At 39.8% G+C, this 15,378-nt stretch overlaps 2 protein-coding genes across 14 annotated transcripts in view; one reads left to right on the top strand and one right to left on the bottom strand.

Annotated features, from left to right (window-relative positions):
- Positions 1-7,860, bottom strand: part of LOC143283924 (exosome complex component RRP45-like) — a 69,525-nt gene extending 61,665 nt beyond the window's left edge. The window contains exon 1 of the mRNA XM_076590364.1: positions 7,732-7,860. Within this exon, the coding sequence (XP_076446479.1) occupies positions 7,732-7,800 (69 nt within the window). The 5' untranslated portion in view covers positions 7,801-7,860. The remainder of the gene's footprint in view (positions 1-7,731) is intronic.
- A 61-nt stretch (positions 7,861-7,921) lies between these two features.
- Positions 7,922-15,378, top strand: part of LOC143283922 (putative phospholipid-transporting ATPase IA) — a 152,423-nt gene continuing 144,966 nt past the window's right edge. For 12 of the 13 annotated variants that reach the window (XR_013055467.1, XM_076590363.1, XM_076590358.1 and 9 more), the window contains exon 1: positions 11,339-11,467. Coding sequence is in view for 12 of the 13 variants with exons in the window: in XM_076590363.1 (XP_076446478.1) it covers positions 11,368-11,467 (100 nt within the window). In the remaining variant the exon portion in view is untranslated. Of the gene's footprint in view, positions 8,083-11,338; positions 11,468-15,378 lie in introns of those variants that run through there. The other variant, XM_076590356.1, reaches the window with a different exon arrangement.

Genomic DNA, 15,378 nt, shown 5'->3' with positions numbered 1-15,378 from the left:
TAAATCATACTATAAAACTCTTCTTATACAATCCAACAAAACACTGACCTACCACAATCAACAAACCACCCAGGAAACAAAACAATTGATGATTATTCATGATTATTTACATAAAATGATAAACTGCTTCATTACTCTGAACACATTACTTAAATTACGATAATGAGTTCCATTTCCATTTCAGTTTCAAGGTGTCAAAGCAAACAGACTGATTTAAATGCAAGTTTTGCAACACCACATCTGCTTGAAAAAATACAAAAAGAACATGTAGACTCAATGTGCTGGCCAGGCCAACTAGTTGCTGGTAAAAAAATAAAAATAAAAAAAAAATAAAAAAAAGGGGTGGAAGGAAAAAAAGAAAGAAAAACGTTAAATCAAAGTAAAATAAAATGAATAAAGTAAAGAAATAGGTAAACAAATTAAAACAATAAAAATGACAGCACACCAACACACACATATGGTATACATCATTACAAGGATGTGTTTGTGACTGTGAGTACCATGTGCATGTGGTGAGTGGGGCCTAGATATCAATGTGTGCTGGTGAAGGGTGGGGCCTGGGCAACTGTGATACAATAAGTTATTTAATAACTAAATAAGTGCATGTGCTTTATCATGCAACAATAGAGAGATTGTGTAGATTAAGTTTATACAATACATTTGTTTACATTTTAACCGGTTCAGTGCCAGGGAACTTTGTTTTAAAAAAAAAGTGTTCTTCCCATTGCCAGTGCTCTCCCCACTGGATTTTGGGGATTCAGGGGTAATCTTTTAAAAAATTTAATACAAAAACTATAAAAGATACAGAACCAATGTTTTTGTGAAGGAAAATGAATACGGTTTCTGAATCTGAACTTTTTTTCCAATTTATTTTGATGGTAGATAACTATCCAGGCATATCAAAGTGATTCATGATTTTTGAGAACCCAAAATGCATATTTCCACCTCCACAGAATGACACCTAAAAATAAAACAAACAAAACACAACTGGAAATAACATGCTTATATTCCAATTATACCAGTAAAAGAAAAAACAAAACAAAACAAAACACAACCGGTTATATATGTTTATGATAACAATCACAAAGCTTGTAAACATGTACGTGAAAAACTGTACCAAAAATGACAAACAAGAGTTCTGTCAAGATAAAAAGTCAATCATGTTCTCAGGAACTGAAAAGTCAAGCTTTTTTTTTTCTTTTCTTTTTTTTTTCACACCAAAGAGTATTCTCCCTTTAGAGGGGGGAACCTGTCTGATGATATTTTCTCTCTCCTTGTTGCATTTGAGTGGGTAAAGTGTCTGCTGTGCATCTGGTTTGTCTGCTCAACAAAGGAGTTGGTCAAATCAGTGACAAAATGCGTGAAAATATAAAATCATGAGATTCCCGTCCACTGTCGGTCAGCCCTGTGTTACCTGAAAATTGTGGATGATTAGATGGTGTCCAGTTCCTGCCAGATAAACACTGTGAAAGACAGTTGACTGGTCATGAACGCACCCCTTTCCCATGGCCTCTGTCTGGTCTTCGACCTTTCATCTTACACCACTCCACTCTCACTCCTGCCCCTCTTCTCAAATTTCGTGAAAGTATTGCACCCTTACTGTCAGACATTGTCACCTGCTCAAAACTGATGTCAGATCGGATGAATGGACTGGGCAAAGCACCAAACATTGTTGTCAGTTTCATCACTGTCGTTGTCATCAACTATGAGTTAAAACCAATCATCAGACAGGATAGATGCATTTCTCATCGTTATTACCATGCATAATCATCTGCAAAGCCTTCAAAGTTGTGTAATCTGTTGACTGGGACCAATGTCTATACTTCTTTATGCAAATGATGCAAACCCAGTGATACCTCCTTGAGAAACTGAAACTGCTATTCTCAGTATCTAAATTAACTGCCTCTCCACATAAATTCCCTGTGTGAACTTTTTGCAGATGATACAACAATCCATCAAATTACAACGCATACTGACATTAGCATTCTTGGAAAAGCCTACAGGAAAGTACTGATGACCTCATTAAAAGTACCAAACTTACCCACATGTCACATCACCCCCATACAAAAAAGCAAGTAAGCACAACCAGTCAAAAGAGGCAAAACAGTTTAAATTACATTTCTGTCCATCCAACTTATGACAGAACTTAATGAAGAGGTGAGTGATCATAAATGTCTGGGAGTTACAATTAACAATGATCTCTCTTGGAATTGTCACATAAATTCCCTATGCAAAAACACAGCCCAGAAAACATATCATCATATTCACTGTCCAAAATTGAGCATTTCCTTCACTTCCACTCACAGAATTTTTTTAAATCACAATCCAGTCCACAACAGATTATGCATCAAAACTTCTCAAGGCTACCCTTTTGGACTCAGATTATGAACAAGTAAATATTCACCAACTGATCCATTCTGACTGTAGATTAGAGTATAACAAAGAATCACAATGCACAAGATCATGACAGGGAATGCACCACCAAAATTAATAAAAAGATTTCCAATAAATCCATCAGGAAAAACTCTGAAAGTCCACATCCCAATCCCAAGGACTGCACTATCTAACTCTTTCACTGCAATGTTTCAGTGTGAAAAACGCTCCCCAGCGCCAAATATTTCAGATATAAATGCTCTCAGTCACAGGCTTCAGTTCATTTTAAAAGAACACAATGGACTTGTTCACTTCAAAATTGGTCAGGAGGCAAAGGTCAGTCATTGTTCTATTGGGAGGAAACTAGCTGCAGCTGTCAAGCTTTGTTACAATGTGAAAAAAAGGTCTTATCAGCATGACAGCTTGATGTTGATGACAGTCACTTATGGCAGTGCACTGTCCAGTCAACTAAAGTCACCTATGATGGTGAAAGAGTTAAATCTAGTTTGGTTTACTCAGGTGCCTCCCAGTGGAACTCCTCCCAGAGACAATTAAACAACAGTGTTGCCCAACAACCTTAAAAAAACATAACTTATAACATGGAAATTAACAAATAATGAGGCCAGGAGACGATATGATTAACAAATAGTAAACAGTGGTAACTCTCTCCATTACACAAGGTACTCAACTTCAAGTCAGTGATGCTTATGCTACCGATTCAGCTAGCACACAGGTAAATAAAATGGTACATTGGAACAAACTCAGACACTTCCTAAAACAAAGAAAGTGCCGGGCCTGTCCTTATACCAATCATTTGACATGTGCACACAGCAGCAAAGACAGAAGAAATGTGCAAACACAAATTAGCTTTTATTCAAGACTGGCATAGCCCTTTAATCCTGAATAAGCCATGCAGAACACATGGACAATACAGAACAAATACATGGTTGCCTCTGTGGCTTATCAACTGGAAATTACAAATAATGAGGCCAGGAGACGATATGATTAACAAATAGTAAAGAGTGGTAACTCTCTCCATTACACAAGGTACACAACTTCAAGTCAGTGATGCCTATGCTACTGATTCAGCTAGCACACAGGTAAATAAAAGATACATTGGAACACTTTTTTTTTCCATCCATTCTTGAATTCATTTATTTTTGTATGTGTGTGGGTTAGTGTATGTAGGTGTAGTAATAATAATAATAATATTCTTTTTCTTATCATCAGTATCATTATTATCATTATGTATGTTTATACATTATATGTGCGGTTCATCCCCTTTCCCACCTCCAGGAAAAAAATTCTTCATTCATTTCACTTTCCCCCTCTGCCTCAGCCTGTCTCTGCTCTCTAGCCTATACACTTCCAGTGCTATAGTAATGTTCTCCTGTTATTGCTATAATGTATATTTTTATCCCTCCATTAGTCCATAGCATCTTTCTCATCAATATGTGAAAAAAGTCCTATGTTCTGTGGCCTTATGCCCTGCTCCAATAGTGCCCTCAGTTTTGTTGTTCCTCCTTTTCTGTGCTTAGGGTGAGACCTGTCAAGGACTTTGGAGTCTGCAATTTCATGAGGGACTCTTGTTGGAGAGACATGGTGGCAGTCTTCACTCTGGGGGAGATGCTCACTCAGTCTGGCTCTGCAACTAAGCTATTATTGTTGTCAGTTGGGGGCTTAGGAGCTGGTGTCATAAGGACATCAGATCAGGCACTAATGACCACTACCAAAGTGACTCAGCAGCATTGCAGGGTCCTCTCTGATGTGCTGCATCTTGGTGACCTAACATTGAAATTGATGGTTTCTTTTCAACTGCTGATGCTGGGACTGAGACAGATAACTCAGAATAAGTGGCATGGGAATAAAGCCACTGAAACAATGCAGTGCAGCAAATAAATGAAAAAATCAAGTACATCTCCATCAGTATACCTGTGCATCATTACTTTCAATGTCAGTTTCAGTACAGCAAAACTATAACATCTTGATGTGTGTTTCTTTTCTTTATATATATCAGTATTCATTATATATTATAATCATGATGGCTTTATTTATCTACATATATATATGCCTTATAATTCAAAGTTATATCATTTAGTATTGTGTACTATAAACCCTTATCAGGGTGGGGACTAACGAAAAAAGCGAATCAGTGCATATCAGTTATCTATTATCCTCAGGATTGACATGTCCAGTGGTCAAATGGTCAAAGCCATGGATTCTCATTAAGGGTTCCAGGAGTTCGATCCCCGTCGCACCTGGTGAGTTAAGGGTGGAGATTTTTTCCAATCTCCCAGGTCAACATACACTATGCGCAACCTGCAAGTGCCTGAACCCGTTCGTGTGTATACACATGCTGAAAATTAAATATGTATGTTAAAGATCCTGTAATCGATGTCAGTATTTGGTGAGTTATAGAAACAAGAACATACCCAGCATGCAAACACCCAAAAACAGAGAATGGCTGCCTATGTTGGAGGGTAATTAAACAGAAAAAGAAAAAAAAAAAAAAGGTCATAAATTTGTAAAATGTTACATGTATGTGTGTGTGTGTGTGTGACAGAAACCTGACTGAAAACACAGGAAATGAATGATAAGTGCCCAATGGCAGCTGTAAGTTGGCTCTACCCAGGTAGGCAGCCTGTTGTGCAAATGTTTTTGTAAAGTGCTTCGAGCTTAGTCTCTGATTGAGGATGGGCGCTATATAGATATATATATCATCATGATGATCATCATTTGTACCTATTTTGTATCATGTCTTGACAGGAATCTGAAAAAAATGCCCATCTATACTATTAACAAAAATGAGAAGTTTAGGCAGATTTTCAATATTCAATGAAACATTCTGGTAACTGATTTTGTGCAATATTACATTCAGATACACCTGACAATAAAATGTCTCTCAGCTGGCAAAGGTTGGATTAAACATGGGGAAAATAGGGACCCTCACAAACCAAAACATATTTTTCCAGCAGTAATTTTCAAACTTAAACTTAATAGAAGTTTGAGGCCTTGTTAGTTGTTACTATGTTAGGCATGTTCGTCATTCTGTTGGTAAAAAAACCAACCAAACAAAAAACAACAACAAAAAACCCCAACCTTTTAGTGGCATGCAAGGGCTACTTATGTGTAACAAACTGGATGTACAGTGAGGGTAGGGTGGCCCAGTGTGCGTTATATCTGGCAAACTTTTCTAGGTGTTTACAACTCATTCTTTAAAGGAGCTTCTTCTGTTAAGTTGAATGAGATTTTAGTGACAGAATAATCACAATGATTGTGGTCGCTGAAGAGGAAGAAGAATATTTACTCAATCTTAGACTATTCCCCCTGACTTTCCAACTTTTGGAGTGTACAATCTGAGGTTCTTGAGTCTTATAAATACCATGGATTTATCAACTTGTAGCCCACAAGTGCTACATCCTGAGCATCAAGAGCCAGTCTTCATATCACTACACCCTAAATGACACCCTCCTTAAGCATGTGCCCAAAACCCCTACCTAGGCATCCTCATCTCCCATGACCTCAGGTGGGGTGACCACATTGCTAAGGCCACTAAGAAAGCCAACTTCCTGAGACGTAACCTCCACCACTTTCCCACAGGCTGCAAGCGCAGCATGTACCTCTCCCTCGTTCATTCTGTCCTGGAGTACAGTGCCATTATCTGGGACCCCTATGCCAAGAAAGACAGTGACATGCTGGAACGAGTCCAGAGGGGTGCAGTGCGCTTCATCAGTGGGGATTACCGCTCTCACACACCTGGCAGCATCCAGAGGCTACTGAAGATGCTGGATCTTCTGACTCTACAAGACTGCAGAAAACAGCTCTGCCTGTGTTTCTTCTATAAGGTGGTTGAGGGGCTGGTGCCGGCCATATCTGCTCAAAATTTTCTGACTCCACAAAAATCAGGTAGGCTGATCCACTCCACCAGAGACCCAGGATTTGTGTCTGGTAACGTCATCGACACATACATTAGAAACAACGACAGGTGCTTCACTATCAAGCCCTGTAAAACGGATCAGTACAAAAACTATTTTATGGAACACCCTGGACACAGTGTCGTTCACGCTGAATTGGCCGCCAGCTTCAAGACGCTGTTAACTAAAAGGCTGACCACCAACCACCAGTAGGCCAGCTGAGTTCCCCTCCACCCTCCCACCCCTCCTCCCCATGTCGCTACTAACGCCAGTCATCTGGATTCTGCGACATTAACCCGGAGAGCGCGATGAGCCACGATCGTGGCTTTCCTGGTAAAGTGCGATGGGCCACGATCGTGGCTCTGTTTACATAAGGTCCGACATCGTACAGCTATGCTCGGCAGCCTTCGTAAAACTGCCTCGTTCTGGTGTTACTGCCTCCCTGCTTGTGTTTGCACAAACTTTGATCAAGTTTATAAGTCCAGATCTTCGTATTTTTTGTAAACAATGAGTGACACTGAAGTTGACAAAGCTCAGGAAATGAGTGACCTTGTCACTAGTGATGATTCATTTGCTGACAGGGATTCTGGTGAAAACGGCTTTGTTATTTTGACACTTGGGCATGCTGGCTTGCTTGTTGTTCATTCAGTTTTGTGTCTCCAGCCACAAAAACTGGGGGGTGGGTGATGGGGGTGGGGAGGGGTGGTAAAGTGGGTTAGGCATGGGTCTATTGCGATTTCTTGACCAAATCAAGCTAGAAAACTGGAAATTATTTTGATTTAAAGCATTCTTGCTGCTTTTGAAAGCAACAGGAGCTAAAAGAAAACATTTATTTATGTTTTTGCCTGTGATTGCATAAAGTATTGTAGATGTGCGCGTGCGTGGCGTCGGTGGGTGTGTCTCAAACAAATAATACAGTGCTTATAATTTCATTGTTTCAGTTATATTCATTTCATGATTCTGCAGCCAGAACATTTTCTGCACAGTTTAATGCCAATTTTGAGATTTTGACTCTGTAAAAGATGTGAAAATACCTATAAACATTGTGGTTGACGTTTTTGGAAAACAAGTTTGCAAAATTTGTTGTTTATATCCTGTGGAATATCTCCAACTACTTACAAGGTACAGCCTTTTTCTTACTTTTATCTGATTCTTCATTCACTCTACTTTCCAAAAATGTATAGGTTTACCTATTTATTCTTACTGATAAGCATACAAATGCCCCAAATCAGAGCACAGGTAGCGGAGGCAAACTATCCCTTTGTTTTAAGCATGATTTCTGTAAGTATGTTTTATTATATCCAGCACTTTGAGGGTTAATCTACAGACAGACAAGTCGATCATTTCGCTGCGTTTCCGTCGATGCTCAAGGTTGGGCAGTTTCATGATTTCTTTATAAAAAGTGGGTACGATGACATCATGTTCTGACAGATACTATAATTACCTTATTTTCGGCAATAACGCCGAGAAGAAATTCCTTCTCGACATTACAAAGTGGAAAATCTCTCATCATGAAATGTAACGAGAACCGAATAATGCCTTCACGTGTGTTGCAGCGCAGCCAAAAGCAATGGAAGGGAACTCACTCCCGATGACTTCCGCGTCTTAGGAAATCGTGAGGTTTCGGCATTTAGTTGGTTGACCAGCAGACAGGCAGAAAATCACTATGTGGTAAATGATCAACAACTTCTAGATTTGGGTTTTTGCTGCTGAAGGCAGATATGAAATATGGCAGAAGCACAAGATATGACAGACTTCAGTCGCATTGGCGCTAGGGGGCCGGGCTGTAGTACTGGTGAGTGCAGTGTCGCTTGTGTGTCTTGTCCGTTGTCGGCATCATTGACAACATTAACATTTCTTCCCTGTCTTCTTGCAGAATGAAAACTGATTATTTCGCCTTCCATATTTCTCCCTAATGTATATGCGTGAACTAGTTCTGGTGGAAAGCCAGGCATATTATATTACAGACAAGTTGTTTTCACTCATTTTTGTCTACATTTTAAGAGAAGACAAAGTCTTCCGGATGCGTGCCCGCCGTATCAAGGACTGGAATGAGTTTGCCAGACACTGTCCAGTCTGTTATGGCATTTGTCACCCTTGATTCATTCAAGTTAAAAGTGCCACGCAACGTAGTCTGCGGTGACTGTAGACAGACAGAGTATGTAGACAGGCACCCCGTTTCCCCTGTCTTCATAGAAATGTTTTATTTTCATGATTTCACTCATTATTTTAGGGCTCGGTTATGCACCAAGACGTGCGGCAAATTGGGCAATCAAATCCTTTGGGGTGAAAAAAAAAGAAAAGTAACAGCTGCTAATTAAGCCAACAAATAGCAGCAATGAGCCTCACACAACCCCATGAAATGGCAGAGTAATTATCCACTTAATAGTAGTTGTAAAATGGATGAAGATGAAGGTATGTTTAGCAGAGTGGACCATAGCAGCTTACTCTTTTGTGTGTGTGTGTGTGTGTGTGTTAATATTACAGAATGCTGAATCAGTAATGATGTGGGTCTCTTGCTCTCTCATTCACGTACATTAAGAAACATTTATTTCAAAATGATAAGAAACCTAATTTCAAAATATTAGAAATTCTTAATATTTAAAATTGCAGACCATGTACAGGTTCCCTTTACACAACCCAAATCCATCAATCTTCTTGCCACCTACTCTAACCTGCTGTCAGTTCTTTCTCACATGCACGCCTTGCATTCCAACTTATATTAAACACGTGCGTGCGCGCTCGCGCACGCACACACACACACACACACACACACACACACACACACACACACACACACACACACACACTCACACTCTTAAACACATAATTTCCAGTTTCCAGGTTGGGGGAAAATTATGGATTTGATTTTGCTTTTCAAATGTGAAATTATTGTTGTCAGGGTTAGTTCACAGGTTTGGTTCAATTCTCAATCAAGCACACATCTATGCACTCAAAAATCACTGCGCATTTATTTTTCTTTTACATAACGGAGGACACAGTATACATTTATACACTTTATATACTGATAAAAATGATTATTGATTCACACACATCTAACCAGATCCTTTACACAACATGAAATTACAACTTCAGAACTTGACAATGTAAATCCATACTCTTATCCCAATCCTGAGACACTCAATCCAAGTTTTCGCTCACACATTGACACTACAGCTCTAACCCAACAGTCACTCTTGCCATCTGAAGCTGGCTTCAAGAATCTGGATGTCTGGCAGTGTCCTTTTCTCACAGGTGCAGAACCTCATGCCCGGTCAGTCTTCTGGATTTTTTGTCTTCTGGTGCCGATAGGCTGAAGAGTGCCCTTGATGTTCTTTGGGGATATGTCTCTGCTCCTCTGTCTTCTTCTCTTCTTAACTTCTTTTCACTTCAGTCTCTCTCATTCCTCCTGTCACCTCATGCCACAACCTCTCTCCATCTTCGCTCTCACCAGACTGTCCCACAAGCCTCTCGCTCTGGGAGTCTTAACCAGAAGTCCCCTCACACATCTGGATGGCTACTTTTATCCTCCCGCAGTGTGTATGATTGCATATCATGCGACCACTCACATCACACAGTATTTTCTTCTTTTTTTCCAACATAAAAAACTGCAAAACTCTTGTACATCAACTCACTGTAAACTTTATATGAATTCATATCTGCTTCCGCCTGACAACAGCATCAAATCTTTATATTAAAAATATGATAATACGAAAGGGACTGTTTATCTCCAATTTTATTGATATAAACTTTATTTATCAACCTGAGGTGGGCAAAATGCAACATTCCACCTCATTGTGCATCTGTTACTGTTCATGTGTGTGTTTGTGTGTGGAGGGTAGCTGTTAAAGTGTTATGTACATTTTTATATCTTAAAATGTATTTTGTGTGTGTGTGTGTGTGTGTGTGTGTGTGGTTGGTTGTTTGTGTGTGTAGTTTGTTCGTCACATTTTGGTGTATTTATGTAACATTGATGTAATGTGTAAAAAAAAAGAAAAGTGTTTTGAAAAGCACTTAGAGCAGATTTCTGGATAGTGTGCTATATAAGTATCCATCATTATTATTATTCCACTGTAGTACACATGTAATACGGTGTGATGACTGTCTCTTACTAAAAAGTAAAATCATTCTTCCGCTCACCTGATGAGAGCAGCTTTTTTTTTTTTTTTTTTTTTTTTTTCAAACATTCATTCAAATGCTAATGAAAATGTTATAAGACTTCTGGCCAAATTCATAGCTCAGGTGTTTGAGATGAATATTTATAAATCTGGGCTATATATCCACATTTCTTCCCCTGCACTCTTGTGTGACTGGCAGAGTGAACAACCAGGCCTTGTAAATACTGCTCATTCTGACCTGAGGGGAATTTTTTTTATATTACTTAAATATAGTAATTAATGATAATATATATACACAAATGAAAGTTTGCATAGTATTGGATGTGTGTGTGTGTGTGTGTGTGTGTGTGTGTGTGTGTGTGTGTGTGCCTTACTGATGGAACTTTGTTCAAATAGTTTCTTTTGACCCCAAAGGAACTAATCTCCCTGACCTATAGATAACTTCTTTTTTTAAAGGCTGAAAACCTATCATTAAAACTAGTAAAAGAAAATAAAAATAATGCGGAAAGGTAAGTTAGGAAGATATAAAGAAGACTAATTCAACTGTGTCATGTTCAGTACAAGTAAAATTCAAATGAAGTTGTAAATTTCCTTTCTTGGGGAACTGAAAAATAGTATTCACTGACCAGAGATACTTCACTGAATAGGGTCTTCATGGAGCTAGTAGTAATTCTGTGTTTTTGCCTGACACTCATCATTGGAAGTAGTGCTAGCACACACTGCATTTACTGATTTGGTGGGTGTATTGTTCATCAGTAGATAAAACAGGACCACCACATTACAGGACAATTTTGGTTAACAGCTGAATCAGATAATTGCGTTGCTGATGTATTTCTAATCAGTTAGTCAAACACCCACAGGACATGTTAGTGGACATGTTTGCACACCAGCAGTACAAAGCTGATGGCTGCAGGATCATGTGTTTGAGATCACATAAATAACAGTCAGGCTTTGGGGAACATATGGCAGTTTGCAACAGCTGGTGCTACCACCAACCATCAAAGGTTTCATTGGTGGATATGGAATGTTTTCATGCAGGCACACTGTTGAGGCTCACTTCAGGTCAGAAGTGTGTGCTATGTGAATTTTTTTTTTACTATTGATATGATTATATTCTTTTATTCAAAATAAATCTATTTTTATTATTATGATGACGATGATGATGATGATTAGGAGGAGGAGGAGGATGGTGATGATGATTTCTGTTATTTTATTGAGACCAGAGCACTGTGATGTAATGTTCTTGTTGGCACAGGCAGTCACTGCATGCCTCCTGACCAACACTAGTGTCACCATGATTCATTGATTGTGCCAGTGACTAAGACCATGACCATTAAAATTACATGCCACTAACACTGTTTATGTTAGCACACCACACACACACACTCACAGTCACACACACACTCACAGTCACAGTCACACACACACACACACACACACACACACACACACACACACACACACACACACACACACACACTTAATGTTAGCACACCACACACACACACTCACAGTCACACACACACTCACAGTCACAGTCACACACACACACACACACACACACACACACACACACACCTTCGGCATATTCTATTCCTTGCTGGGGTTTATACAGAGAAATTATAATTATGGGGTGGATGCATGGGGTATCTATCCATTGACTGAGTAATTTTTGCATGACATGATGGTGCAGGTGACAACCACCAGAGCCTACCATGTCATTCTGTTACTGTTGACACACCATTCAATGATTCATACACCACTGGTATACATATATATTGAGGAGGGTTCTAAAATATGTGTCATGTGTACATGTGGTGATTGATTAATTCTATATTCATTAATTGAGTATTTCAGTACTTGCAGTCTGACATACAGCTGTGGTAAGGGATGAGATGATGGAGGAGTGTGTGTGTGTGTGTTGGGGAAGGGAGTGGTGGGTCAGAGGTGGGTGGGTGTTCACTTTCTCTGGGACTGACCATCGCATGTATTCATGTTCATCAGGCAGGGCTCACACACCACAATGTGCAGACAGCCAGGAATTACACAACAAAAGCAGGCCCAGAGCCTCTTGCACTACCATGCCTGCTAGGAGGAAGGGGAGAGATGGAGTGCAGGTGGGGGAGGGGTTGGGAGAAGAGGAAAGAGTCCAGTCAGGTTGAGCTGGCAGTCTCTGTGGTGGTGGAGCAACTATTGATCTCTCCCCCTTCCCAACCCTTCCATCATCCTCTCTCTGGCTGCCAGTCTGCCTGCCCCCTGATGCTCTCAACCTTTCACTGAGCCTGGCCATATCTGCATAACCATGACTGGTGTTTGGCTTTTCCACAGAATGGCGCAGGCTTGGGTTGATCACATGATCTGAGCACACAAGTGTATTTGTAAAAACAAAAAAACACACCAAAAACAAGCAAAAAAACCCAACATATATATATATATATATATATATATATATATATATATATATATATATATATATATATATATATATACCTCCCTCCCTGTCTCTCCCTCCCTCCTATATCTATCACTAGCTCTTCTCTAGATCTACATATGTGCATCTCTCTCTCTCTCTCTCTCTCTCTCTCTCTCTCTCTTATGTGTGTGTGTGTGTGTGTGTGTGTGTGTTTAATAGCACCATGATCAGGGGAAGAGAAGAGAAGGGGGAGGAGGAGATGATGTACCAGGTATTGATTTTATACATTAGTCCTGGCAGTGTTTAATCACTAATGGTTAGTCAACAAGAGGACTATCTAGGAAGCCAACCGCATGCAGGTACAATTGCCATTTATAGCTCTCACTGTCTTTCCTTGGGGTCTAAGGCAATAGATTAATGCCTCTTCCCCCTCCTCCTCCCAGACCCCATGGTTCTGGGCCATGTGGTGTCCTGTGCTAACAAAGCACTGCTTCTTTTTCTCCTTTCGTGTCTGTGGGCTGCAACTCCTACATTCACTCATAATCATGTTATATATAGATTATATGAGTGGGCCTTTATGTGCATGAGCATTTTCACTCACCCCTGTAGGCAGTCATACTCCATTATACTCCACTGTAATATACATGTGAGTGCATGATTGAAAGCCTGACTGAATGATACAGGAAACAATGATGAGCATATATAGGCAGCTGTCAGTTGGCTCTACTCAGCTAGGCAGTTGGCAGACTGTAAAGCACTTAAGTTAGAATCTGGACCAGGTGCTAAGTCTAGGTGTAGGTGCTATAGTATCAGTTATAGTAATAATAATGAAAAAATAATCTCTCTCTCTCTCTCTCTCTCTCTCTCTCTCTCTCTCTGTGTGTGTGTGTGTGTGTGTGTGTGTGTGCGTGTGTGTGTGCGTGTGTGTGTGTGTGATTTCACATAATTGTCTGCTGTGGTGTGACCCATGTATTTTGGCTGAATCATGGTTGTGCCAAGCAAAAATGACTGGGTTAAGTTTGTATAATGTTAGATTGTGTGGGGGATGGGGGGTTAGAGAGAGAGAAGTTTCAATACATTTATAAGTTAATGTCATTGGCCCAAGTTCCATACTAGCATAACAAGTAAAAATTGTACATGTATGCATACATGAAAAAAGAGCACATGCATACACACAAGCATATCTGCAGAGCATTCAGTTGCTGTTTTTCTGAGAAATTAAGACTATTTTCATTGAGAGAAAAGGAGTAAGATCATAGTGGCTTGTTCCAATCCTGTCTTCACAAATGGGAAGGAAAATTAACCCAGCAAATGCATGAAAGAAAAAAAACCCATTACATACATTTGTGGAAAGATTGGAAAACAAAATGAAAACAATTGTAAAATACGGCTTTATATATTCAGGATAAAAAATATAGACTGCAAAGAAATAGTTTCCACAGAACTGTAAGAATAAGCTTTAAGTACACTTGACTGCACACATGTTTAAATAAGAGAAGGAAAAGAAGAAAAGGGGGAAGGAAGGATGAGACAGTGATAAATATTTAGAGTGAGAGAGAGAGAGACAAAGAGAGAGATGGCAAGGTATACATATTGATCACTCATTAGATGTAGACCATGCTGTCTTTTCGAAGACAACAGCAGATGTTTACATTAACTACAGATGAAACAGTACTCCATAGCCCATAATGTTTCATGCTGGTGATATATACAGCCAGTGAGGCCAATAAATGTAGACAGGTTGGTGATCGAACACACACAGCAGGTGGTGACTGCAGTCTGTCAGTCACCAGCTGCTGACTTTTTTTTTTTTTTTTAATTTTTTTTTTTTTACTGCATACTTCAAGTCAAGAGGTTAAACACAACCACTCTTGGTTTGCAAATGATTTTTTCCCCCTGAAATTACTGCAATCCATCCACCAGCCCTTTCATCTACCCACCACCAATGTGAACCACCTACTGATAGCCAATGGTCAGTTTGTCCATTTGCCTGTCAGTCTGTCCATCAGTCTCTCCATCAGTCTGCCCATCCATCCTCCAAACCGCCTATCCAACCATCTTCCCATCATTCTACCACCCACTGAAAAACAAGTATGTATAATTATGTAAGTCTGTCCTTCCATTCACAAGCTCACCAACTAAACTTTTAACCACACCCAGCTCATAGGGGTAAATGCGATGGGCTAATTGTCTTTTCATGTTGTAGTCAGCTTGTAGACCCAGCACTAGAAATGCTTTACAGTAAATGCTGTGTTGCAACAGCAACAATAACAACAACAGCAATACCAACACAGCAACAACCACATTGATGTGGTTATGTTTTACCCCATCCCTGTGAATGTGATTTGGGGGTATTATTCATATCCAATGGACAGGAAGGGTAGTGTGAGAAGACGATAACAACAGTTTCAGTTTTGAGGTGTTAAATTGTGGTTGATGTCACATCTCATGACAAATAGAGTTGTGTATGCTGAACCCCCTCCTTGTTCACCCACCCATCCAGCTAGAGAGCAGTATAGGCTGTGCTGATTGCATGTGGGTCTCAGGTCGATCTCCGTTC

This window comes from Babylonia areolata, chromosome 7 (assembly GCF_041734735.1).
Source record: "Babylonia areolata isolate BAREFJ2019XMU chromosome 7, ASM4173473v1, whole genome shotgun sequence".
Taxonomy (NCBI): Eukaryota; Metazoa; Mollusca; class Gastropoda; order Neogastropoda; family Buccinidae; genus Babylonia; species Babylonia areolata.
This window is presented reverse-complemented; position numbering and strand designations above follow the sequence as displayed.